General features: G+C 33.1%; 1 protein-coding gene across 3 annotated transcripts in view; it reads left to right on the forward strand.

Moving 5' to 3' along the window:
• Window positions 1–27,070, forward strand: part of PRKG1 (protein kinase cGMP-dependent 1) — a 1,114,039-nt gene that overhangs the window by 1,070,993 nt on the left and 15,976 nt on the right. For all 3 annotated transcript variants that reach the window (XM_039871820.1, XM_039871819.1, XM_039871821.1), the window contains 4 exons: window positions 9,065–9,204; window positions 10,129–10,218; window positions 22,012–22,153; window positions 23,350–23,513. In XM_039871820.1, the coding sequence (XP_039727754.1) occupies window positions 9,065–9,204; window positions 10,129–10,218; window positions 22,012–22,153; window positions 23,350–23,513 (536 nt within the window). The remainder of the gene's footprint in view (window positions 1–9,064; window positions 9,205–10,128; window positions 10,219–22,011; window positions 22,154–23,349; window positions 23,514–27,070) is intronic.

Genomic DNA, 27,070 nt, shown 5'->3' on the forward strand with positions numbered 1-27,070 from the left:
ATAAATACTTTTAGCATAACTGATTTTAACTAGTTTAATATCAGACGCATCCTGTTCAAAACCATTAATTTTGGAAGTCATTTGCACTGCTGCTTTCCTTTGTTTTCTGGCATATATCATATTGCGTCAATTTTTTTTTTTTTAATTGTTGTTTTGAAGAATGGACTTTCTAATTCATTCCTTGCTACCTATTTACAGTATATGTTTCAGAAGGCTACATTTCCTTTATAAGAACACTTGCAACAAAAAAACTCAGCTCTCTTTTTATATATGATTTACTAATTAAAGTTCTACCCACTGCCATAAGATACCTAGATAAGCCTCTTAATTTGTAAAATAAGGAGATTGATTTTACAAATCACAAGTGAAAATTGGTCCCATTGCTTTATGGTCACATTCCTAATTTACTTTTGCCTTATCAGAGAGGAGCTTGCTTTTCAGAACAGATTTGCACAAGTCAAACTTCTTTTTAATCTGGCAGTCCTATGTGGTAGTTACTTTAAATGTTAGATATTAAATCTATTCAGAAGTTCACTACCTCCTACACCAGAACAGAATACTTGGATAAAATATAGGAACAAAAATACGGAAGACACAACTATTATCTACTTGGATTATGTCCTTTCTATATCATTTATTACATATTTATGTAGTGTGCTCTCTGCTGTGATATATAAAATTTAATAGAAAATAAAAAATGGACTCACTGTCTACTGAGAGGGACAATTATGTAAACTAATAAGTAAATTCATAAAGTCTGAGTAGCACATGCTCGGTGCACTGAGGAGCAAGACTTCTTAGAGGAGGTGGCATTTCTAAGACTGAGGGAGATTAAATCATTGATATAAATAACCTGAAACATTATGGTACACTTATAAGATGAAACTACAGGGTACTTTATTAATAATGTTTAATAACAAATTTATATTACATCCTAACTAAAATAATAAAGCCTTTCATATGCTTTATAATCTTCAAGTTGCTTTCGTATCCAGTATATAATTTTGCCTTATAGCTATTTTGGGAGAAGAACATAGGGCATGATCCACATTTTACAGGAAAGAAGTCAAGAATAACATATATAAGTGACTGTAGACCACGAAGTCATTGAAAGAGCCATTGTTATTGCCCAGAACTACTGATGTTTTAATTAGACATTTTTTCTATCATCTAGATTCTAAAAAGATTTACATTCTTATCACCACCAGCCACCACCATGAAATCAAACGAACGTTACTTCATTGTCACATGTATACTTTTGTTTAAAAAGATCTTTTAGAATTCAAGACTCTGTATTAGATAAACATAAACCTCGAATAGATGCTATGATTATCAGCTGTTTACATTTGCTTCTGTCAATCCTTCAGAGGCTTTCCCTTCTCTGAATCTTTTGCTATTCATATTAGTGGTAAAATGTCTATGGAGAAAAAAAAAATCAGTGTAATGTGGTAGCTAAAAGCTAGGCCTCTGGAATTAGACTTTCCAGATTCAGATCTTATTAGCTGTGTATGCTTAGTCATTTACTTAAACCATTTGAGCCTCAGTTTCCTCCTGTCTAAAATGAGGATAACGATGGGATATGTGTCTCACAAGGCTGCAAAGATTAAGTGAGTTATAGTTCCAAAATAGTACCTCACATATCACAGGTCAATAAGTATTGTCAATGTTGTTATAATAATTATTAAAATATGCGAACAATAGCTATCTTTATCATTTCCACCTATCCTCAGAGAAAAGGAAGGAAATGGAATACTTGTTCTCTTTTTTTCTCCCTTGGTAGGCCAAGCCCTTAGAATACAAGTATGTCTATAATATAAGAAGTGATCTAAGGTCTTCAAATGACCTTCAGTAATCGCTTGTATTAAATTCTCCCCAAACCACTGAAACTGCTTACTTTCTGAACTGTCGTGAGTGGAGATGGGAAACAATTTTCAATTTTCCTCACACTGAACCTCGTGTACCTGAAATACTCTGCTCTTATTTATCCATTTCTCTTTCAAATTGGAAACCCACACCTCTTAACCTCTCAACAGAAAATCACTTTTGGTACAAACTACTGAATTATATCCAGTTTCTCCAGTCTTCTTAAACCTCTCATATCTAATGGGCCGCAATCCCACAACCAGATTGCCCAAAAGTGGGCAACAGGCAAGTTGCAGAACCATGCCACACTCAGTTACAGGGTCTGTGTGCTATAGATACAGGTATCCATTCCACTCTCATAGAATTTTTGCCAGCTTCCTGGGCACTGTCCATCACATGCAAGCAAGCCTGGAGGGCTCTGTAAACCAACTGGGGAAAAAAAAAAAAAAGAGAGAGAGAGACTAAGGGACGATTAAGCAAGATATTAGGTGATAAACCCATTGCTCAGTCAATAGGGTTTAGTTTCATGATTATGAAAGGCGAACTGCTTAACTCCAAAGGGAAACCCCGTGTAAGATGAAAACATTTCAAGAGCTTCTTACTGCCAGGCTACTTGCCAGTGAAATAGAATAGCTCTGGGATCACTGGGCAGCATTGCCATTTGTGCCCAAAGCGATTTATGTTGCAGAGGGTGCCCAGGGAAACCCTGCTGCCCTAATGCCTTGTGTCCTCTGTAACCAAAGTGAGGAAGGACTCGACACTGGTTGAAAACTCAAAATTTGCCTCATTTTGACAGCCTTTTCTCTAGGTTTACTCTACTTGATTTATTGTTAAATATCCTATCCTCATGTTTATTTTCAAAAGAATTAAAACTGACACGAATTATTAACTGTGATGAATAATAATGATTTCTAAAAAATCATTATTCAGATAGCTAATGAACATCCATCTCAATAAGCACTAATTAAGCATAATAGATGTAGTCACAATATAAAAGAAGTCCTAAAATATATAACCACATGACAGTTTCTAAGCAGAAATCACAGGTAGTAAGGTCTATTTCTACTTTGATGTATGCTAATAAAGTAACATGTACATTAACTGATCTTGTTACAGTAGAATGTACTTTCTTTTGTACATTGATAGTAACAATTTAGACTATACAATGACAATGAAAACTAGTCACTTTCTTACACATCTTACTATTGAAATAAATATTTTTCATTAAAAGTGTTAGAAATCAATGTCTTATGGTAAAATAAAATGTTAACAATTCCTCCTTCAAACCTGCATATTATTCTAGAAAAATCAATGTTAATTAGAAGTCACTAGACATGTCTTTCCAAGGCTTACAATAATTGGTGATAAAACAGTTCATCCAAAAGTTAACATTTGGTCATACTCTTCTTTTTATTTTCTGTGACATGAATTTGGTTGTTTTACCCAAGTAAATTTTGAGGCACATCACGTTCAGCAACAATTTATTTAAAAATTCTCGAAATATGTTTTGTGGGATATAGAAACATCAGATATGATTTCTTCCCTCAAGGAATGTCCGCCTTTTCCTGAGAAGATAGAATTAACATGCATGAAAAACAGCAAATGAAATCCATTAGTATTACATTACATTCTAAATTATGCAGATGGATTCTCAGTATTTCAGAAAGAGAAAGAGTATTTATTGCTGATGAGTAGAGACATAGGATTCATACTAGGGCTTAGAGAATAGGTTAGGTTAGGATTTAAGTAAACAGATAGGGAAAGACCATTCCAGGAAAAGGTTACAACACAGAAGGACACATGTTTTCACAGGACACTGAAGCCAGTGGCCTGACTAGAGTAGAAGTTGTGTAAGGGAGCAGTGAGAAATATCATTAGATAGCCAACTGATAAAGTATAACTGTATTATATATTATTACATATTATATATGTTAGATTATATATATTAAAAGAGATTAGACTTTAAGGTATTAGACATTTGGGAGCATTAGGTCAAATGATAAACGTGTATAAACAGACTCATCTCTCAACTTCCGTCCATGAAATAAAAGAATATAAAGTGACAAGACAGGCTATTTTTAGGTGGTACTGCTCCCAGAGATAAACATCATAATTTCTCTTCTGAATAGGGTAGTTTACTTTGTGCCAAGATGTATTTCATGTCCCTGAAAATTTTATGTAAACAGTTTCAAAGAGAGATCCCTTCCATGAGAAGAAAAACAGTTCCCATGTGTATGTTAGTAATGTTGAAAATAGCCAGGTCCTTTTAAATAAAATGAAATGGTTTATTGCTTTCTGAGAATAAATATAGATAAGATCATTTCGTATGTTTCAGTGTAGCTCATTAAATGTATACATTGAATTTATTGATAATTTATATTCTGTCCGTCATATTAATATTTCTTATTGTTGTTGGCATACACCACGTAGTATTAGATTGAACACTGAGCTATGAGATAAGAGATTTTGTAGGCAGAGAGATGACTTGGTTCTTAGTTCTGTTTCTAGTCAGCTGCCTTGCAAATTCACAGTAACAGTAAGGAGATGATCAATACCCAAAAAGCAACAAATAAGCTAAATCAATGGGAATCATTGTATGGTCATGGCTAAAATCTTGTATTCCACGTCTACATGAACAAAGCAGTCAAAATGTTTAATGTGACTGTTTTTCAAAGATCAAGTTACTATAAGCAAAAACCAGTAAATATGTGTTGAACTGACTTAACTACATTTAAAGTACATTTATATTTCTACAAAATTGTGTGAAACTTTTGAAATATAAAAACAGTAAAGGGAGAAGTTTTGGTTTTTTTAGTAACAAAAGGCGAAGTTTGAAGATAGCATATATTAAGACATTAAGATCTGATTACAAGCCATTTGGTTGAAATACTTTCAGTATATAATAGTTAAAAAAATATTTGCTTATGCCTTACATCTTAAATGTATGACTAGAATGTAAAATCTTTCATAAGTTAATCTAATTATATCTCAGAGAGCTGAATTTTGCGACATGTCATTGTTTCATTCAACTCATTTTAAACCTCTGCAGCATCAATTAATGGAAAAAATTGAAGTGTCAGTGTAAGATACTCAACTCCATCTATGGGAAGTTTTAGATTATAAGTGTGCTTTAAGTATTACAATATGTGAAATATTAAATTATGTGAAATATTAAAGTGATTAATTTAGAAACATGTAACAAGTTTTAAAACTGTTGCATGTAGTATTTTTTTACATGAGTAAAATTACGCATAGAAATCAAATCTTGAGTGGGGGAAATATTTGATTATTTGATGAAGGAAAATAATTTAAAGTGTATTATAGCTAATAAAATTTAAATATCAATTTTAATAATCACTATATTTAATAATAATTTACATATCATAAATTGTAAAATGAAATAGGATTTATTTAACACACATACTATAGGGAAGAAAAATAATATGTTTATTTGCACATTTTAGTAATCAATCTTGAATTAATGTAGGTAGCCTTTTGAGTCAAAATGACTCATTCACAGTTCCTTATTAAGGGAAATCATAGATATTTTTCAATTTGCAAGTGATTTCTACAAAACAGCCCGACTCTGTTCATACTGTAATTACAGGTAGAAAAGTATGAATTTCTTTTTCTGACCTTCCTCCAAACTGAATGCTAAATATCTTTTGAAGAAATTAAAAGAAAATGATCTCCTCTATGAAAATAGCTTTACTTGTCTTTTGACTAATTTGAATTTAATAATATAGGTATTTCTTGATATGTCTTGTCTCTAGCTGTAGAACTGAATTTTAAGTCTGAAGGCAAGTTCCAGAGCAAATGGAATGATCGACATTTTTGATGAGGAATTGAAGTGAAGGAAAGCAAGACTGGAAAGGAAAGGATAGAAAGAAAAGAAAGAATATTTATAGATAAATAAATTAAAATAAGCTACTTTTCTGTGCTCTTTTGTTCTGGGAAAAACAACAACAACAACAAACAACAACAACAACAACAGTGTACCCAGCCATATACATAACTTAGTGGTTATTTAGGAAATTAGATGTCTTTACCATAAAGTTGTACAACAGTGCCGTGCCTCTATGCCTCATGGCTGAAAAGTTTCCAACTCTTATGTCCCTGATAAACTCATAATTTGTCCTTTGCATTCTCTGTGCCATTTGACATGTGTAATACAGGCTGTGACGAGCTCCCTGTGCTCTCCTCTGTTGTATATCCTGTGGAACAAAACAGATACTGTGGTTCATTCTTAAGTTTTTAGATATTGACTAAGGAGGATAAAACATTGGATGTTATCATTTAATACAGAGAGAAAGATGAGGAATAAAATTGTGGATAACTAGTGAGAAAAGAGATTTTAAGAACAGAAAGAAAATAGGAGTTTTTCTAAGATTATACTTATGTTTGCCTAAAATTTATAGTACTATTACACACAGAAAAGTAATTCTCATATAAGAATTAGCAATTTTTTTTTGTTAGGAAATGTTGAAGAATACAAGCTGAGACTAGTTTGCATAACAGAAGCTTTCTGTGCACTTTAAAAAGTTCACTTTCTTTCATGAATATAGTAAGTTGGCTCCTTCTGACTATGCAGGCATATTAGTTTGTTATATCCAAAGAATTAATTAAGTCAGAATAATAATGTTTCTTTTTCTTTTTCTGTAAAAGTAAAACTTCCTTAAATTCAGATTTTTCCCTTTCATGCCTAATTACAGGCACTTTTGGAAAGAAGAAAAAGACCAGATACTACATGCTTGTCATTGTAGCTTCTCTGACTTGTCTCCTGTTAAACTCAAATATACAGTGTGGAGTTTACATGCCTATTCTGTTGTAGCTTTGCCAGTGATAAATTGTCATGGTTTATTTCATTCTTTCTTTGATTCACTTAGTCAACAAATATTTCATGAGCATTTATTCTCTGTCAGACACAATAAACAAAATAATAGCCAATCTCAGGTTGCTTACAGACTAGTGAGAGGACTGACATTAAATGAGTAATCAAGAAAATACTTAGTGTATTAGCTTGAGATGAGAACTATAGAGAACATTAAAAAAGGGAAGGGAGAAGTGGATGGTTCCTCTTTTATGTAAACTGGTGTGAGGAGAGACTCTCTGATTAAGAAACATTTGAGCAAAGAACTTAGGGAACTGAGAGGGTGAATCCTGGGGATATCTGTGAGAGAATATTCAGGCAGAAGAATAGCACATGCAAATAGCCTGATGCAAGAGCTTACTTAGTGTACTCAAGAAGCATCAAGGTGGCCATTGTGACCCCAACAGAATGAGTAAAGGGGAACTGAGGCTCATGGGTAGCAGGGGTCCAGATGGTGTAGGATCTTGTAGGCCTTTGTAACAGCTTTGTCTTTACCATGAGTGAGATGGCAAGCCACTTGAGGGTTTTGAGCAGAGAAGTAGCATGTTTGATATCTCGCTTTGTTTGAAAGACAAGAGATCATCAGTGAATGTTCATTCAGTGGAACTTTCTCATTTAAGGTCACAATAACTCTGTACAGTAGCTGATGTTACACTCAGCAAGAACTGGGGCTCAGAGCAGTTAAGCAACTGGCCCAAGAGAGTGAGAGAGACCTTAACTGAAGTCAAGATTCAAGTCCAGACCTGTGACCCTAAATGCTGAGTTCTTTCTTCTCACCTGTGCATAATAATTATGTGTATTATCACTGAAGGGAATATTTTTAATTAGCTGAGTGAACTATACAAGTCTTTAGTCATTTAACTAAGACTCTAAAGAAGGAATAAGATTTTGTTTCTTCTCCTTTGAATTTTAGAGTAACACAGCTCATTTTTCATTCCATCTTTCTTATCATTCCAAATTTCTTTTAGAAGCAGTTTTCACATTTTATGTTTTATTATGAACTTCACTGAATTCATTTGTATCACACTAATCTTTCATTTTAAAGAGTTTCACGCTAATCTTTCATTTTGAAGAGTGCCTTTGGCTTAAGGCATTTTCAAATGATCTATTTTTCCCTCTAACCTGTCATACAGATTCACTAATGCTGGCAGCAAACTGAGGCTCATTTATTTGAAGTGTCCTCATATTCTTTTCTAAGGAACTTACCACGTTAATGTCTTCTCAGACTGAGTTTAATCTGTACACGTGTGTATGAATGAGACACTTAAGAACTTTGCCATCTCTGCAGATGAAGCATAAACAATTCACAACTAAAGAGGGGACAGCAATACTTCAGCTGAAAAACAGAAAGCTTGTCTTGTTATTTCCTCAGGGCTTTAATTAGTTCTAAATAACGTGGGCTGTGTGATATTATTTGAGGATTCTGTTGCTGGAAAGCACTAGACAATAACTCTTTAATATTTCTATTTAGAGATTAGCTCTATTATTTCTTTTTTTCCCATACAAATTACCATGTTGAAATTTTTGGTAAAACAGTGAACATAGACCAATATCCTAATTGAGGAATCTAGAACCACTGGGAGCCACATAGGGCTGGGACAGATGCGTGGAAGCCTTGGGGACATCAAGGTGCAGCTTAGGTCTTTCAAATTAATATACCTAAGGAGTAAGAGTTGAGGTCTGAAAGAATTGAAGCCATCGTGCATATTTGAGAAGGAAAAAAGTTTTCATTCAAAATTTCTTAGAAACAATCTTATTACATTATTTTCTTTTTAACTGGAGGGAAGAGAAAGACTGGGAGGTAAGAAGAGAATAAATAACTACATACTTTTGCAGTCTTAACAGAGACAATGGTCTGTCAGAATTTTATAACTTTATAAATGTTTGCAGACTAGGACTAAGAAAGAAGAGCATAAAAGCTCATATGATCCTACCTTTGCTACATTCGCTTGAAGTATTGTTGGAGAAGTTAGTTTTTATTTCTACTTTTTTGATATAAGGAGAAAACTATAAAGTATATCCAAATGCATATGAGATGACATAAATAATGAAAATCAAACACATTTCCCCTCTTCTAATTCAAGTGGGCACAAAATTAACTGGGAATCCAGTTAAATTAAAATTCATCTGATCCAGTAGAATACAATTGGACAATAGTTGTGAGTCCTGGATTTTAAATCTAGTTTCAACAAGGATTTACTGTGTGACTCAGATGGTGATTGGGGTGTCAATTTAAGTGTTCCACATACCTTTAAATTTAGAGATAAAATGTACTTTGTTCTATTAACTCAATAGGCTTTTAAATACCTAATTCTTTCTGCCTTCTTTAAGGTCCAGTTGAAAAGTGAAGAATCCAAAACCTTTGCAATGAAGATTCTCAAGAAACGCCACATTGTGGATACAAGACAGCAAGAGCACATCCGCTCGGAGAAGCAGATCATGCAGGGAGCTCATTCTGACTTCATAGTGAGGTAAAGATCCTGCCCAGGGGACTGACATCACCAACTCCAAGTGGAAGTCAACCGCAAATCTTTCTGCCACTTGCACTCACCATTACACATTTCATTTACAACACACATTTTTTAAATCAGATTTTTTAAAAGTTTTGTTTGCCTAAAAAAAAAACAACAACAACAAAAAAAAAACCCATTAAAGTTTTGGTTCTATTTTTTTAAGAGTATCAGATTCTGGGAAAAGAAAATATTTTTTCCAGAGTGTCTAGTATTTCATTTGTATCCTCTCTGTTACTCTCAAACTGCATAGACCCCTGATGCCTGAAAAAGAAATATCAAAAATCAAACTATTTTACCTTTAGCATTTGAATATTTTTTAAAGTTTTTAAAAAATAAAATGACTATTCCATCTCAGTATTTTCAGAGCACTAATAAGAAGATAATGGGGAGTTTTTTCTTTTTTAATGTATGTATACAGAAGAAGCTTTTCTAGTTAATTTGCCTGAGTCACTTGCTGAAAACAGAATATAATATGAACTTAAGTGAACAGCACACAAATTTCATATGTCTATATTTGTTAAGCATAACCTAGTTTTATATCTATGTACTTTGTATGTTTACAGCCACTAAATATTGCTCGAGTCCATGCTTGAAACATCAGCCAAATTGGAATTGGAAGAATCTTAAGAAGCCCTCTTTGTCCGTAATCATTGGGATTAATCCACTTCAAAAGAGAGACTAGCCCCCTACAGTGTGTTGACTTAGTTCTGAGCCATTGCCTCTTTTTCCCTATTTGTAAATTTAGCTCTCTCTCGTCTTTTTAATAAAATTTCAAGCTTCAAAATTCAATAATAATACTGTAATTATAGTACTGAAAACATTTATATGCTTTTAAAAGGCAATAATATTTATAACCTTTGTTTTCTTGTTTGCAATTCACAGACTATACAGAACATTTAAGGACAGCAAATATTTGTATATGTTGATGGAAGCTTGCCTAGGTGGAGAGCTCTGGACCATTCTCAGGGATAGGTAGGAGTTTTAAGAAGTTTCTATCATGTCTCTAAAAACATAGTTGAATGGGATAGTCTGAAAGAAGAGTCAACTACTATAAAGTATAAAAGTTATGTTTGCATTTTACATATGCTTATATTTCAAAATGTAAAGTACATATGGGGCTAAACCCACTATACACATATGATGATTTACTATAAATTAACTCCATTTCAGATTTGTAACTATTGGTATAGGCTTACTCCTCCATAAAAATGGTACCTAGTGAAGTATATTATACAGACCCTTAATTTAACTTAATTCTGATGAATCAAACAACTCACTGCTGTAACATGAAGAGAATTAATTATTTTATTGTTGCAAGCTAGATTAACTATCAGTTTCATTGCTCTATTTGTTCTCCAGATGGGCCGTCACCATTTCCTGACGCAGAATTTTTTCCAGAGTAACTTGTTCCTCTACCTTTACATTACTCTTTGGTTTCAAAATTGACAAAAGTTTCCATCCATCCCTTTAAGGCCTTAGTTGGTCTTAGGAAAAAACGAATCCACTTATAAGCGCTATTTCATGTAAACAGTCTAATTTATATTTACTTCTTTTTATCCTTTCAGGGAAAGTAAAGTTCTCTTGGTTAGTGCTGATTTATTTCTTTTAATTATACAAAATTAATTTTCCATCTCCTATTTATTTAACTAGCAAATAATCTTTTTTCTTAAAATTTATTCAATAAAATGTCTTGGGAAATCATTACCAACTCTAAATGTTTACTTAAAAAAAAAAGACCACAATTGTCTTTTCCTGTGAATGATCTTTTGATCATTTCCTGTTAATGATCTAATAACATTCAAAAGTCATCCTTCTTCCTTGGAACATTCAGCTTTGGATATTTTTTTTTTTGTTATCATTTCACCCCTCACACTCTCCTTCATTGGGTAACATCTTTCCGAAACTCTACTATAGACAGCCTTGATGTTCCCAGAAAGCCATGCTAGTTTTGATAATTTGTTACTCTGTAGATATCCCAGAATAGAACAAATGGTTCTTTATAAGCTATCGATTTAAAGTCTCATTCCTGTGTTCTTATGGTACCTTCATATCTCTGTAGACATTGCCCTTTCATGTCTTTTATTCTCATTGCCTTACTTGTCTGTGTCAAATGGATTTCTTTTTCTTTTTGCTCTATTACATTGATATTGTGTTTCATTTCTTAAGTTTAAGGTAAAGAAGCATACAAGAGAATGCATCATATTGGCATTAGGGGACAGGTTTAACATCTGTACTAAGCTATTATATTATAGCATATTATTACATTATTATTAGTTAATATTTGAATACAAATTATATAACAGGCATTGTGATAGAGGCTGGGGATACATTGATAAAACAGATGTGGTTCCACTTCTCAAAATTTACAGGGTATTAAACAAAATTAATATTCTGATTTGTGAGTTAATGTCTGCTTTATCCTAATGTAGCTCTACTATATTATTTTTGGCCTGATCTTTCAATTCACTGATTTATTAGAAATCTATTCTCTACTTTGTTCTAATTAGAATAGAGGAAGATTTACAGTTGGAAGTAAACATAAAAGCAACAATAAGCCACGTAAGGAGAGAAACAGTTATTTTAAACTTCTATTAACTCTTTAATCAGATAACAACAAACGATAATAAAAGTTGATCAAAGATCCACTGATGAGGTAGCAACCTTATATAGCTCAAATTTCAACTTATTTTTTGAAAGAAAACATTTCCTATTTCTCCCTTTTTAGCTTGAGTTTGCATTTTGTTGGTTCATAGATGCCAGCCAAGGCTTCTGAGTGAGATTTATTTTGATTTGTCAGGGCAACTAAGGGTTGCTATTAAAAAGCAGCTTATTTTGAGAAAAATGGATAGAGGCAAAATATCAATGGACAATCCTTTTTCTACCTCCATCAGGCTTCTTTTGATCCTTTCTGTTTTCCCATCTTCTATTATCCTTGGGTTTCAGGTACACAGTTGCTCGGTCTCCCCAGAGTATGTAACACTCCAAAGGAGGAATGATCTGGAGAATAGCAGCTACCATGATCCTTCCTAAAGATTCAGAAAGGCAGAAGCCTCAACATTAAAAGCAATGGAATTGTTATATATGAAATCACCTCAGAATCATTATCTTCTGTCAGCTTTCTTATATACATACATGTAGCCTTATTGCTTTTATTCTGAGACTTTTATTTTTGTACTAAAGAAATTGTTGGGGGAAAGCATAATTTTGGACATCTAGGCTCCAATTAATATTGCCACTGACTAGCTTTCTCACTGTTTAAATTGAGGCTGAAAAATAAAGGTTAATTGTTAGAAAGAAACAAACAAAAAAAATTCCAAGAGAAAATAAAAGTATGGTATTAGTCACAGTGTCTGTGAAAATATTCATAGTCAAAACAACCCATATTGTTCAAATCATTCAATTTTCTTTTTATGTTCCAGGAAAGAAGCAGTAAGGGAAAACATATTCTGAAAGCATAAAGGAAATGTATTTGGGTTAATTTTAAGAGAGGCTCGTGTGACCTTATTCTTTACTGATGATAATACTTCTGAGCCTCAGAGATTTAGCTCAGGAAGTCTCCAAGTAACAAGACATTCTCCCTCTCACTTAGCTAAGATGACTATTTCCTGCCTCTCACATTCTTCTCATCAGCATAGAAAAGGAAAACAGAAGTTTGTATTTGTTGTTGTGGAGACGAATTTAAATGATACTATATATACAAACAGAATTTGAAGACTAGTAAATATTTTTTATCTTTGAAATATGAACTATAGCAATGAAATATTATTACAATTAATTACCAGTTTACTCTATTAGATATTGTGGTTTATCTTCCAGTCTGCAGCATTTTGTTTTCCTCAAATTCTGTTCTATCATTTGGAATAGATTGTTACAAACTATATCTTAATCACCTTTCCTCTATAACATTTAAAGAATTGTCAACTCCTGCAACTTTTTTAAAAATATAAGTGATTAATATAAAAATATTATGTATTTAAGTATTTATATATTATATGATACATTAGGATTTATATATTGCATATTACTATTAGTATGTAATATATATTGTAATCTAATAAAATTTAACATTTCAACTATTTACTAAATTAGAATTATATAATGTGCATGTTAGTTTTTCCTACTGAATATCTTAAATTTTTTTTTAGAAACCATAATTTTCAAATCATGTACATATCACTTTTGGTCATGTGTTTCCCTAGATGTGTTTTATAGGCCAGTGAGTGACTTTCTATGTTCATTTTCATTGATTCCAGCTATCTCATGGAGAATAATTATTATTTATTAAATTTAAAAAAATTTCAATTACAGTTGACATACAGTATTATATTAGTGTCAAGTATATAACATAGTGATTAGACATTTGTAAAATTTACAAAGTGATCACCACAATGAGTGGAGTACCCAACTGACATCATACAGTTATTACTGTATTGACTATATTCTCTATCATGTATGTTATATCCCATAACTATTTTTATAACTGCCTGTTTTTATTTCTTAATCCTTTCACCTATCCCTCCAACTCCCCTCCCATCTGGTAACCATCAATTTGTTCTCTGTGTCTATGAGCTTGTCTGGATTCTGTTTCCTCATTTATTTTTATTTTTATTTATTTATTTTTTTACATTCCACACATCAGTACAATCATATGGCATTTGTCTTTCTTTATCTGACTTATTTCACTTAGCATAATACTCTCTAGGTCCATCCATGTTGTCTCAAATGGCAAGATTTTTCATGGCTGAGTAATATTCTATTGTGTATATATACCACATCTTTATCTAATTGTCTACTGATAGACACTTAGGTTGCTTCCATATCTTGGCTATTGTAAATAATGCTACGATGAACATAGGGTGCTTATATCTTTTCATATTAATGTTTTGGAGTTCTTCAGATAAATACTTAGAAGTGGGATTGCTGGGTCATATGGTAGTTCTATGTTTAATTTTTTGAGGAATCTCCATAGTGTTTTCCATAGTGTCTACAATCCCACCAACAGGGCATGAGGAGGGGTCCTTCTTTCTTGACACTTGTTTATTGATTTATTGATAATAGCCATTCTGACATGTGCGAGGTGATACTTTATTGTGGTTTTCATTTACATTTCTTTGATGATTAGTAACATCGGGCATCTTTTCATATGTCTATTGGCCATTTGTATGTCCTCATTGGAAGATGTCTGTTCAGGTCCTCTGCCCATTTTTTAATTGGAGTGTTTGGTTTTTTTGATGTTAAATTCTATAAGTTTCTTACATATTTTGGATAGTAATCCTTTATAGGGTGCATCATTGGTGAATATCTTCTCCCATTCACTAGATTGTCTTTTCATTTTGTTGATGGTTTCCTTCACTATGCAAAATCTTTTTAATTTGATGTATTCCACTTGTTTAATTTTTTTCTTGTTTCTGTTGTCCGAGGAGACATATAAAAATTATATATAGAGAGAGCTAAGAGTGATGTCAAAGAATTTATTGCCTATGTTTTCTTCAGGAGTTGTATGGTTTCGGGTCTTACATTTAAGTCTTTAATCCATTTTGAGTTATTCTTACATATGGTGTGAAAAAGTGGTCTAGTTTAATTATTATTTTGGTTGTATATGTCCAGTTATCCCAACACCATTTATTGAAGAGACTAGACTGTCTTTGTCTTGACCGCATTGTATACTTTTGCCTTCTTCTTTATAGATCAATCGATCATATAGATGTGGGTTTATTTCTGGGTGCTCTATTCTGTTCTATAGATCTATATGACTGTTTTTATGCCAATGCCATGGTGTTTTGATACTGTAGACTTCTAGTATAGTTTGAAATTAGGGTGACACCTCCAACTTTGTTTTTCTTTCTCAAAATTACTTTGGCTAATGGAGATCTTTTGTGGCTCTATACAAATTTTGGGATTCTTTGTTCGAGTTCTGTGAAAAATGTCATTGATATTTTGATAGGGATTGCATTAAATCTATAAATTTCTTTGGGTATTTTAACGATGTTAATTCTTCCTATCCATGAGCCTGATATAGCCTCCATTTATTTGTATCTTCTTTCTTCAATTTCTTTCTTCAATGTCATAGTTTTCAGAGTACAGCTTTTTTATCTTGTTAGTTAAATTTATTACTAGATATTTTATTCTTGTTGATGCAATTGTAAATAGGATTGTTTTCTTAATTTCTCTTTCTGATAGTTCATTATTTGTATATAAAATGCAATCGATTTCTGAATATTTATTTTGTGTTCTACTTTACTGAATTCATTTATTAGTTCCAATAGTTTTTTAAAAGTCTATTTCATTGGATATAAATTTGCCATCCCACCTTTTTTAAATTTTCATTTACATGAAATATTGTTTTCCATCCCTTTTTTCTAGTCTGTGTGTGTCTTTTGATCTGAAGTGAGTCTCTTGTAGGTAGCATATTTGTAGGTCTTGTTTTTTCCTCCATTTAGCCATCCTATGTCTTTTGATTCAAGCAATTAGACCAGTTACATTTAAAGTAATTATTAATAGCTATGTAGTTATTGCTATTTTATTGTTTTCTAATTTTTTATAGTTCTTCTCTGTTACTTTCTTATTCTCTTGCATGTTGTTGGCTTTCAATGGTGTTGTGTTTGGATTCCTTTTTCTTTATTTCTTGTATATCTCTTACAGATTTTTGCTTTGTGGTTACCATGTGCTTCATATACCAAATTATGTTTATAGAGGTCAATTTCAAGTTTGTAGTTGCTTAAGTTCAAATACATTCTAAAATCATTTTTTACTTTTTTGTGTGTGTTTGTGTGTATCCCTTTATTGTAATTACACATGTTTTTTCTACTTTTTATCCTTTGTATTTCCCTTATAGTTGGTTGATCCTCTGCTTTTACTATGTGACTTTGTCAGTGAGATATTTTTTTCTTTCCTATATTTTCTTATATTTTAAATCGTTTTTTTTTTTTTAAACAAGTCCTTTTAACATTTTTTGTAATACTGGTTTAATGGTGATAAATTCCTTTAACTTTTTCTCTCTCCTTTGACTCTAAATGTTAGCCTTCCTGGGTAGAGCAATCTCGGTGTAGGTTTTTAATTTGCTTCACTTTGAATATTTTATGCCTCTCCTTTCTGGCCTAAAAAGTTTCTGTTAAAAATCAGCTGACAGCCTTATACGTAACTTTGTATGTAACTAACTGCTTGTCTCTTGCCACTTTTAAGATTCTCTTATTGTCTTTAACTTTTGCTATTTTAATTATGATGTGTCTTGGTGTGGGCCTTTTTGAGTGCTTGTCTCTATTTTGTTTAGTTATTTTTTTCCGGAGTTTTGTCCTTTTCTTTTATTTGGGATATATTTTTTGTTGTTTCCTCATTTTGGCTGACTCCTTGTGTTTGTTTCTATGTATAAGTTAGATCTGCTATGTCTCCCAGTCTTGGCAGAGTGGTCTTATGTAGTGTCCTATGAGGCCCCAGTTGCCCAGCCTCCTTGTTTACCTGAGCTGGGTACTCCAAGAGTGTCCCTTGTGTAGGTTGTGTGTGCCCTTCTGTTCTAGTTGAGCCTTGGTTGCTGTTGGCACATCAATGAATGTGATTGACCTTTAGGCTAACTGGCTATGAGGGTTGGCTGTGACTACAGTGGACAAACTGTTGTGCATAGGCTGACTTCACAGAGTGTGAGTTCCTTTAATTGGGCTCTGGTGCCAGCCAAGTTCACCTTTAAGGCATGTCATTTGTGAAGCTGGTTGGATTGTGTCCTGGTGTGGCCTGAAGCTGGCTACCATATGTGTTGGTTTTGGAAACCCTTGGGAACGGCTCCAATGTAGGCCAATATCAGCACCATTTATGTCTAGTTTGGAGCCACCTAGCTGGAGCTACAACAGTTGATTGCTTCTTGTGCTGGGCTTGGAGGCACTTTGGAAAGACTATACTGTGAACGAAGGCCAGCTGCACTATTGCCGGGCTTGGGACCTTTTGGTGGACACCACAATGTGAACTAAGGCCAACCACCTCTTGTGCCAGGTCTTTGGCCACTGCATATGGCAGGCTTGGAGCCAGCTGATGGGAGTTAAAAGCAAGTGGAGACTGGTCACAGCTAGTGCCAGGCTTGAGGCTGCTTAGCAAGAGGTACAAAGCAAAGCACACTGAGGCCAACAGCTGCTTGTTTGGGGTTTATGGACTTTTGAGATTTTTTAGGAAAGTTCATAGGCAGGCCACTTGTGTGGAGGGCAACTGGAAGCAGCTTGGGTCTGGTGTGTGAATTGGATGGGGCGAGGTCTCAGAGAATCACAAAGGTGGAACAAACAGTGTTAGCCAGATTAATGGAGAACTCAGATTTGGTACTTATCAATTTGGTGAAGGGAACAATTGTGTCTGCCAGCACATTTGTCCCCAGAGAGAGGTGCCCCCCACTCCTTACCTTGAAGCTAGTCAATTCAGTTTCTCTCTATATGTTCCTAGCATTCTTCGAGCTGCTTCTCCTGAACTGGGTTCCAAAGCTAGTGAGTCTGTGAGTAAAAGAATCTGTGTTTGGCCCCTTAAAAGGAATACCTCAGACTCCAGCAACCCTTTGTCTTACTCAGAGACAAAGCCTATTCATTTTCACAGCCAGATGTATGGGAACTTCTCTTCCAAGCACTGTTACCCAGGAAGGGTAGCTGGGTGTTGGGTTGAGAACATTCACTCCTCAGGGGATGTCTCTGCAGCTGAGATATTCCTTCCAATTCTTAATTTCCACACATGGGTATAAGACCAGCCCATTCCTGGTCTCCACCCCTCCTATTGGTCTTATTGTGGCTGCTTTTTGATATCCTTAGTTATAGGATTTATGCTCAGCTAGTTTTCAGGTGGTACTATAATTTAGTTGTAATTTTGATGTAGTCGTGGGTGGAGGCAAGCACATATACCTACTCTGCCATCTTGACTAGCAGTCCTAAGGAGGGTGATTATTTAAATTTAATCTTAGGTAATATGTAATAGATGGTACAGACTGAGAGTATTTCAAGGAAATGAATCTATTTTCATAATAAGTTAGCCCTCCTAACTTTATAGTTGGCAAGACACTTGCACAGGTTGCCAGACATTTCATTTTTATACACTCATTAATGATTGTTGTTACTAGTCAATGAAAAAAAGAAACATTTTCTGGTGAGAGATACTTTGTCTTTGTTACATTCTTCCTTTTCAGGACTCAGTTTATGACAAGCAGATTAAACATTATAATTAAATTTTAATTTTAGTCTATCAGTAAGAATACATAACCTTCTAATTCTCAAATAGTTGTTATATACTGCCACCTAGCTAAAGCAAAAATAGAAGGCCCTATCCCCTGTTTTAATTGAAATGACACAACTGCCAAGGCATAATTTATTGACTCAAAGAGCTAATATATGACAGTGATTTATTTATTTAAACGACTTTCTAACTGTTAAGAAAATAAGCTTTTATTTATGTTTTAGATCAAATTTACATTGTCATTTCCAATTCTAATAGCAATTGTTCCTTTGAGTCACCCTAATGCTATGCTTGGTGACTGCTTCCTAAAAGAGTATTTTAAAAATGCTCAAATTATCTACATCAAATGTTTAGTAATGAAACTGTGTTGCTGGTAAATACTTTATATTCATATATAGTGGTGATTTGTCATAAAACATGGAAAAAGATTTGAGATAAGGTTTTCATTTACTTTTTAAAATGTTACAAATATATTTTTATATAGGAAATTCTTAATATAGGTCTGTTGGAAAAATGGAAACCAGCTTTCTAGAACCCTCTTAATTCCAAAATGGCTCAGGATCAGAAAAACTTTGAAATTAACAGGGTTGTCAAGAACTGAAGACCCAAAGATATATAATTTGTGGTCTGTTCACTTACTGATGAAAAAAGGAGGGTTTTGACTGACAGTGAAAGGATAACTTTCTCCTATACATTTGTGAGAAGCATGGAGAAAGTGAAAGGAACAGAGATTAGAAGACTCTTCAGAGCTGACTCACAACAGTTAGCCTTGGCAGTGAAAAGCAGCAAATACTTCAATTACAGTGATAATTAGTGTTGCAAACTCTGCTCTCCAACTCCCAAAAGACTTTAAACCTGTCCTATCTCGGACAATTTTCCTTAATTAAGTTACTGTGGCTAAATAAGAGTTTTTTAGTGCTCAAATATAATGGCTATTTACTGCGTACCAGTTGTATGCTAGGCACTTATTCTAAATACATGCATCAATTCATGTATGCCCATGACAACCCAATGAGATAGTTTCTATTATTAGCTTAATTTTTCAGAGAACACTGAGAGAGATATAGTTTCACAATAAGGAACCCCAGACTTGAGCCAAAGTTTGTTGCTTCAGAGTTCATATTCTTAGTCTATAGTTTCCACTGAAGAATTTGAGTTGTATTAAGATCTTTCATTTTGCTGCTAATGATTAGTTTATTTAGAGTATAAATATGAATACCTTTCAGCAGAGATTCCATGAGAAATTGATCTCTCACATGTTTTACTCTCCTTACAACATTAATAATGCATTTATCCATTTGGTTCCATTAATAACTGAATATTAAGGGAAATAGATATGTTATCCAAAGTCACAACTACAGAAATTATCTCTTCTACAATAATTAAGAATTTGTAGGTCTACAGCCATGCTACCCTGAACAAGCCCTATCCGGTCTGATCTCGGAAACTAAGCAGGGCCGGACCTGGTTAGTACTCGGATGGGAGACTACTTAGGAAGACCATGTGCTATACGCATAAAAAAATAATAAAATAAAATAAAATAAAAATAAGGGCTTGTAAGCCGACAAGGTCCTTGCAATCTATGAGGTCAACCAAGTGTTGCCTCGCTTAAAAAAATAAAATAAACAATTTGTAGGCTTTCAAAAATGCCCATCCAAATCATAATTAGACAGTCCTGTTACAAGGAAGTAATCAGTTTTCTTATTTTACATTACACGTCTTGTTTTAATAAGACAAGGCTCTATTTTATGTACTGTTTTGTTCTGTTTGGGCTTTGCAACATTCTCCATTGAGGAGGACTGAAGTCATATACAGTGTTCAAGTAGTTAAAACTTTATGCTAATATTCTATTTTCTATTATATGTAATAGCTTGCTATATTTTAGATAGATCTATACTGATTTATTACAGATGCTTACTATCTAAGAAAAATAATCTCTCCAATTAAAAGAAATATGCTGCTCTTGATAGACAAATATAATTAAGGGCAAAGAAGAAAGGGCCTTAAATGTATTACCCTAATCCCTTTCCCAATACACTGGGTTATATAGCATGAGCTCTGAAAGGTAGCTAGCTCCAAGTCAGAAGGCAATTGCAGCATTAAGTATATCATTCATTGCCTAATAAAGATGCAATTCTTAAAGGAATTTTGTCTTGTTTTTATAACTCACAATTTTTCCATTCAGATATTGTTGAAAAGAGATACTAGATTCCCAATAATTATGTTGAGGAGGAGATATCACCATGCCACAAATTATATTTCAAAAGAAAGATATTTCTTTTGGAAAGAGCTAATTATTTCAATGACAACTCAGAGGACATTAGTAGTCGAAATGAAAACTATATCTTTCTAGAAGATACTATACATTTCTAAAAAAAAATGACCTGAAAGGGAGCTGCTGTGGCCTTGGATTCACTGATTAATTATGTAAAATAACAGCTATATTCCACTTCCCAGTTTGTTAGACTTTACTCCTTGATATTGAAAAAGAAGAAAATGTCACCAAGTGCAAACTGGTATCAGCCATTCTCATAAATTTGTTGTACACGACCTAAAACCACCTGAATGTTGTCTAATGTTACATCTTAACACCTCAAGAGCTGATGTTAACACTATATAGTTCTTGACTTACCATGAAATGATTAAATTATGTTTACTAATAGGGAAAGAGGGAAAAAACATAGTTTATCTTTTTAAGGGATTCCATGAAAGAAAAGAAAAAAAAAAACAGTTAAAGTATAAAGGTCTGGCCTAGAACCAAGGAGTTAACCGTGGATGCTATGGGTTTTTTTGGTGGTTGCTGTTGTTGTTTTATCTTTATTATTATTTCATTAAATGAACACACAAGAGAGACAGATTAAGAGTTTTCTTGCTAAACATAGTTAAGTTTACTAATAAACTTTCCTATCCATTTTTTTCTTTCTAATTATCTTTTAACTCCATCTTCTCTTTCTAATAAGAAGGTAGCATTGTAGGCAATAGTATTGTTTGTCTTGCTGACAGTTCCAAACACAGAATAGTTAGCTTGTGATATAATTGTATCAGTAGATTTACAACTCATTTCCAAAGTGGCTCTTTGAAAACATTAACTTTTAATCACATTTCCATGAACCACGTCTGTATTATTTAAAAACATTCAAAAACAAGCCCTCAGAAAATAAATATAACTAAACCTATAAATTCTTCTTTAAAAATCACCCCTTGGTAGACAAGCTCTAACATAAGATTTGTCGCTTTTCTGCCCATGGCTGTAACTGTATCATTTTAGATTGTAGTGAGCTGTTTAGAGGAAGCCACCAAATATACAAACCATAGTGTGCTGTTGATCTCTTCTTAATTGTTTTTAGGATGTTAAACTGAATTATCTTATTCATAAAGGCAACAAATTCCTTGACTTAATCCTCAAATGCCTTTGAAAACTCAATACGGTGGCAATCATATGACATTTACCCATTAGGATATTGGTCTCTGGGGGGTCAAATTTTGACATGGAAATATATTGTAACGAGAAATAAAACCTTATTAGAAAAATTAATTTCTTATATACTTTTTATTTTATTTTCTGTATCTCAGAGGTTCATTTGAAGATTCTACAACCAGATTTTACACAGCATGTGTGGTGGAAGCTTTTGCCTATCTGCATTCCAAAGGCATCATTTACAGAGACCTCAAACCAGAAAATCTCATCCTGGATCACCGAGGTTACGCCAAACTGGTCAGTGTGTTTCACGCATGGTTTTTGCCCTGAAGTTTTAAAATATTGGCTTATTAAGCTGTGTTAATTTGCTAACATTAAAATTATATTTGCTTTTTACATAATTTTTCTTAAAAGCAAGTTTTAATGTTACTATTTTCAACTAATTATTTTTTCAAATTATGCAAAAGTTATGAGAAATTAAATTTGCTGGGTTTGAATTAATAATATCCTGGCCAAACATGTTTCGGTGTACTCATGCTTGTTATCATGTGTTCATACGGCCTTCTACCTTTCAAAGAGAATAGATATTTACGTTATAAAAAACTATGAATTATTTTAATATCTTAGATTTGAGAATAATGCAAATTGAAAAAAGTGGGCTTTGAAGGCAGTGTTATCCAGACCATGTTAATAATAGTAGTACTAATAAGAATAATTTTTAAAAAACAGTCAAGAGGTCTAAAGATTTAGTGTAGAGGGAAGTTCTCTTATTTTAAAATGCACAACTTTTGTGACTTTGAATCTCTCAATGCCTGATTATTTTTAACTTTTAGTATTTTTGTTCAGCATATAATTTTCAAAGAAATCAAATAAGTGGCAATTAATTATTTATATTCTCAGCCAAATTGTTATAGGAAAAAAAATAGATTTTCTTCATTTGAGGCTCCTTCTTCAAAAGGTTTCTAGAAAAACAAAGGAAACATTTCCATTTTATGTTTGTATTTATCAAGAGCAAAGTCATTGGTCCAATAATTTGTTACTCAGCCCCTTCAACAGTAAAGTGGCATTTCAATTAATACTAAATAAATTGTCAACTTCATTAAATCTAGCAGAAATCATGTATGTTTAGGGAAAATATGTCAAGTAGGTCTAACTGGTCTTTTAAATTTTTTGAGTAAAAGAGAAATTATGTCCTAACCTCCACTGGCATAAATGAAAGAAAAATGGAAAGTATTTCCAGAAAGAAATGTTTGCCTTTGTTTTTAATGATGTAAATTTCATCCTCTACTCAGGTTTCAACTTTTCCCACTGAAACCAAGTTTGATCAAGGAAATCTTATTTGTTTGAAATATAGATGCCTCCTTTTAGAAGACAGTACTATATTAACTTATATCTGTTTTTATTTTATTATCAGTATTCTTCAGCAAAGTACCTTCTGCTTTTAAGCTTAATCATAAATGGCTCGAAATATCTTATTTTTCTCTCTTTGTAAGGTTGATTTTGGCTTTGCAAAGAAAATAGGATTTGGAAAGAAAACATGGACTTTTTGTGGGACTCCAGAGTATGTAGCCCCGGAGATCATCCTGAACAAAGGCCATGACATTTCAGCCGACTATTGGTCACTGGGAATCCTAATGTATGAACTTCTGACTGGCAGGTATGGACATTGATAGAAAACTGCCAATGAAAATAGACCAGCAAACAGCTACACACTCCTGCCTTTGTCACTTTGATTAGACCATCTTAAAGTACTTTTCACCATATCTTGTTACTGCACTTCAGTTAGTTATGCAGGTAACCAAGAGTTCATAAAGCAAAGTCTAAAATAAGTCAGACGAAGGCAACAAACTCAACAATCAATTTTTGGTCTCATTATTGCTAATTCTTTATATATATGTGAATGTGGAATGATCTAGTGAGATCTTTGAGCCTAGTCATTTAGCCAGCGATAAAGCAAGGGAGACAATAGTCACGTAAAAATATTTGGAGTCAGCTATTTATATAAATAAGAGAACTTGTTAGCAATTTTTATATCTAAATAAAATTTGAATGCTTTTCAGGTTTTTTATGTAATAACATAGTCATTGGCAACTAGAAAAGTTGCTATGAATACTACCAGGTATAAAACGGACTACAGACTTCTCAAGAAAAAGCAAAACAAATATACTGCCAAACCATGCACTCAAGACAGTGAGCAGTAGGGTCATTATGACCTACAGAGTTCAGAAGAAGGCTAAGTTTGCCCAGGGAGGCTTTTGAAGATGATAAAACTGCAGCAGAGCCTTACGGAAAGAATGTAGAGAGCAAGCAAGAGAAAGGGCATTGCTGACAGAGAGACATAGCTTAAATAAAAGAGCAGTAATGGGCAAAGAAAGAAAGAAGGTTCATGTTTTAAAATGATAGGAAATCAATTAGTCACCTTTCAAGTATTATGATTGCTGCACTTGAGTTTTTGGACTCCATCCAGAGAAAGAATCATTGAGAATTTTCTGACAAAGGAGTGACATGCGTTGTGGCTTGTAAGGAAAAATAGCTGGCAAAAAAGTGTAGGACAAATTGGATGATAGATGGAGAGGCTAGTTTGGAGACATTTTGAATAATTTAGATCTAGGAAGCTGAGAGCCTAGAATATGCTGAGGTCAGTAGAACAAAAGGAATAAGCATGAAATGGGATGTGAGAGAATTCGTTAAGAGAACTTAGTAGCTACAGAGAAAATGAGAGGAAGAATTGAGACCTTTAGCCTCGGTGTTTTTTATGAGGATTCAGTGAGTATATGAACCACTTAGGAGAGTGTCTAGTACATAGGAAGCACTCCATAAATGTTAACACCTACTGCTACCATTGCCACGAATAGTTATACTGTGCTTTTAATTTTAGTTGTGGATATCTTACATTACTACTCTTGAAGCTTCTATGTTGACTTCAGATAAATTATCTGTGACCTAATCCAATTCTATTCCATATTTACCTTTGGCATAGAGGTAAACTGTTTAAATATATAGAAAATTAAGTAGACATGTAAGGATATGAAAGATTTGGACAAAAGGGAAGGTTGAATTTAATGTACATAAATACGTATGTATATGGATAGGTGGATGGATAGATAACTTTTCTGGTGTTCTTTGCATTGCTATAAAAACAATCATAATGAATGGAAGAAAACACAATATTAACTAAGAATTTAAATACTAACCATTAATACTTAGACTAAAATGTTAACCATGGTAATTTCTATTTCTCCTTATGTAGCTTTTTTTCCCCTACAATTATTATTTATTCCTGGATAATAATGAAAAAATGTTAAAACTTTACTCTTAAAAGTTGGTATATACTGAACTATAAAGAATTTTTTTTTTTTTGTTAACCCTTTACTGCAAGTTATGCTCTTATAGAAGAATCGTTGTTTCCAATAGAAATTTCACTGGCCAATATCTGACTGCCATATAGTGAAACTAAAAATTACAAAGATTTAAAACAAAAAGTCTAAACACTTAAAATTAAAAAGCATTAGTCTAAGTATCTACAGGGTCATAAAATTATGGAATAGCAAAACAGCAATAAAAATAAAGCACTATAAATCACAATTTGTGTGGTATGGCTAAAGCTGAACTTAATTACCATATTTATATCATAAAAAACTTATTATGAGTCAAAGTAAATGAGCTTACGAGGTTCCGATTCAAGGTGGCAATATATGATGATTCTGAACTCACCTCCTGCCATGAACACACAGAATCTATAGCTACATATGAAAAAAAATTCCACTGGGGGGGAAAAAAAAAAACAACCTAAAAACTGGCTGATAAATGTCCACATATCAGTGAAAGAAAGAAGGCCCAGGAAGAAGAGTGTAGGAGAGGCCGGAATACAAATCTTGCCACTCACTTATTTCAAATTTTACTACAAATCTATAATAATCAAAACAGTATGGCACTGGCACAAAAATAGACACATAAGTTAATGGAACAGAATAAAGAGAGCCTAGAGATAAACTCTTATATGGTCAACTAATCTATGATGAAGTAGGCAAGAATATACGATGATGAAACAACAGTCTCTTCAACAAGTGGTGTTGGGAAAATTGTACAGATATATGTATAAAAATGAAAGTCAACCACTCTCTTATACCATTTATACCATATACAAAAGTACACTTAAAATAGATTAAAGTCAAGTGTAAGGCCTGAAATCATAAAAGAAAACACAGGTAGTAAACTATTTGACATCAGTCTGAATAACATCTTTTTCAATAAGTCCCCTCAAGCAAGTGAAACAAAAGCAAACATAAATGGGACTTAAACTATAAAGCTTCTGCACAGTGAAGGAAACCATCAATAAAACACAAAGACAACATACTGAATGGGAGAATATATTTGCATAGCTCTGATTACAGGTTAATATTCAAAATATATAAGAACTCATACAATTCAATAACAAAAAAATAACAATGTGATCAAAGAAAATAGGCAGAGGACATGACAAGACATTCCTCCAAAGAAGACATACAATGGCCAACAGAAATATGAAAATACGCTCAACATTGCTAATCATCAAGGAAATGTAAATCAAAATCACAATGAGATATCACCTCACACCAGTCAGAATGACTATTAACAAAAAGTCAACAAAAAACAAGCTGGTGAGGATGTAGAGAGAAGAGAACCCTGTACACTGATTGTGGGACTGCATATTGGTGCAGCCACTATGGAAAACAGTATGGAGATTCCTAAAAAAACTAAAACTACATTATACAATCTAGAAATTCCATTTCTGTGTATTTATCTGTAGTAACTGAAAACACTAACCCAAAAAAGATATATGCATTCCTGTGTTCATTGCATTATTTACAATAGTCAAGATATGGAAGTAACCTAGGTGTCCATAGATAGATGAATTGATAAAGAAGATGTGGTATATACATACACAATGTAATATTATGCAGCAATAAAAAAGAATGAAATCTTGCCATTTGTGACAACATGAATGGACCTAGAGAGTGTTATGTTAAGTGAAATAAGTCAGAGGAAAATGAACAGCATGTGATTTCTCTTATATATGGAATATTTAAAACAAAACAAAACAAAACCAGACTCATAGAACAGAGACCAAAGGCATGGTTGCCAGAGAGGAGGATGATGGCAGGGATGAGTGAAAAAAAGTGAAGAATATAGTCAATAATATTGTGATAAGTTTACATAGTGACCGATGATTAT

The sequence above is a fragment of the Pteropus medius genome, unplaced genomic scaffold (genome assembly GCF_902729225.1).
Source record: "Pteropus medius unplaced genomic scaffold, Ma_sr-lr_union100, whole genome shotgun sequence".
Taxonomy (NCBI): Eukaryota; Metazoa; Chordata; class Mammalia; order Chiroptera; family Pteropodidae; genus Pteropus; species Pteropus medius.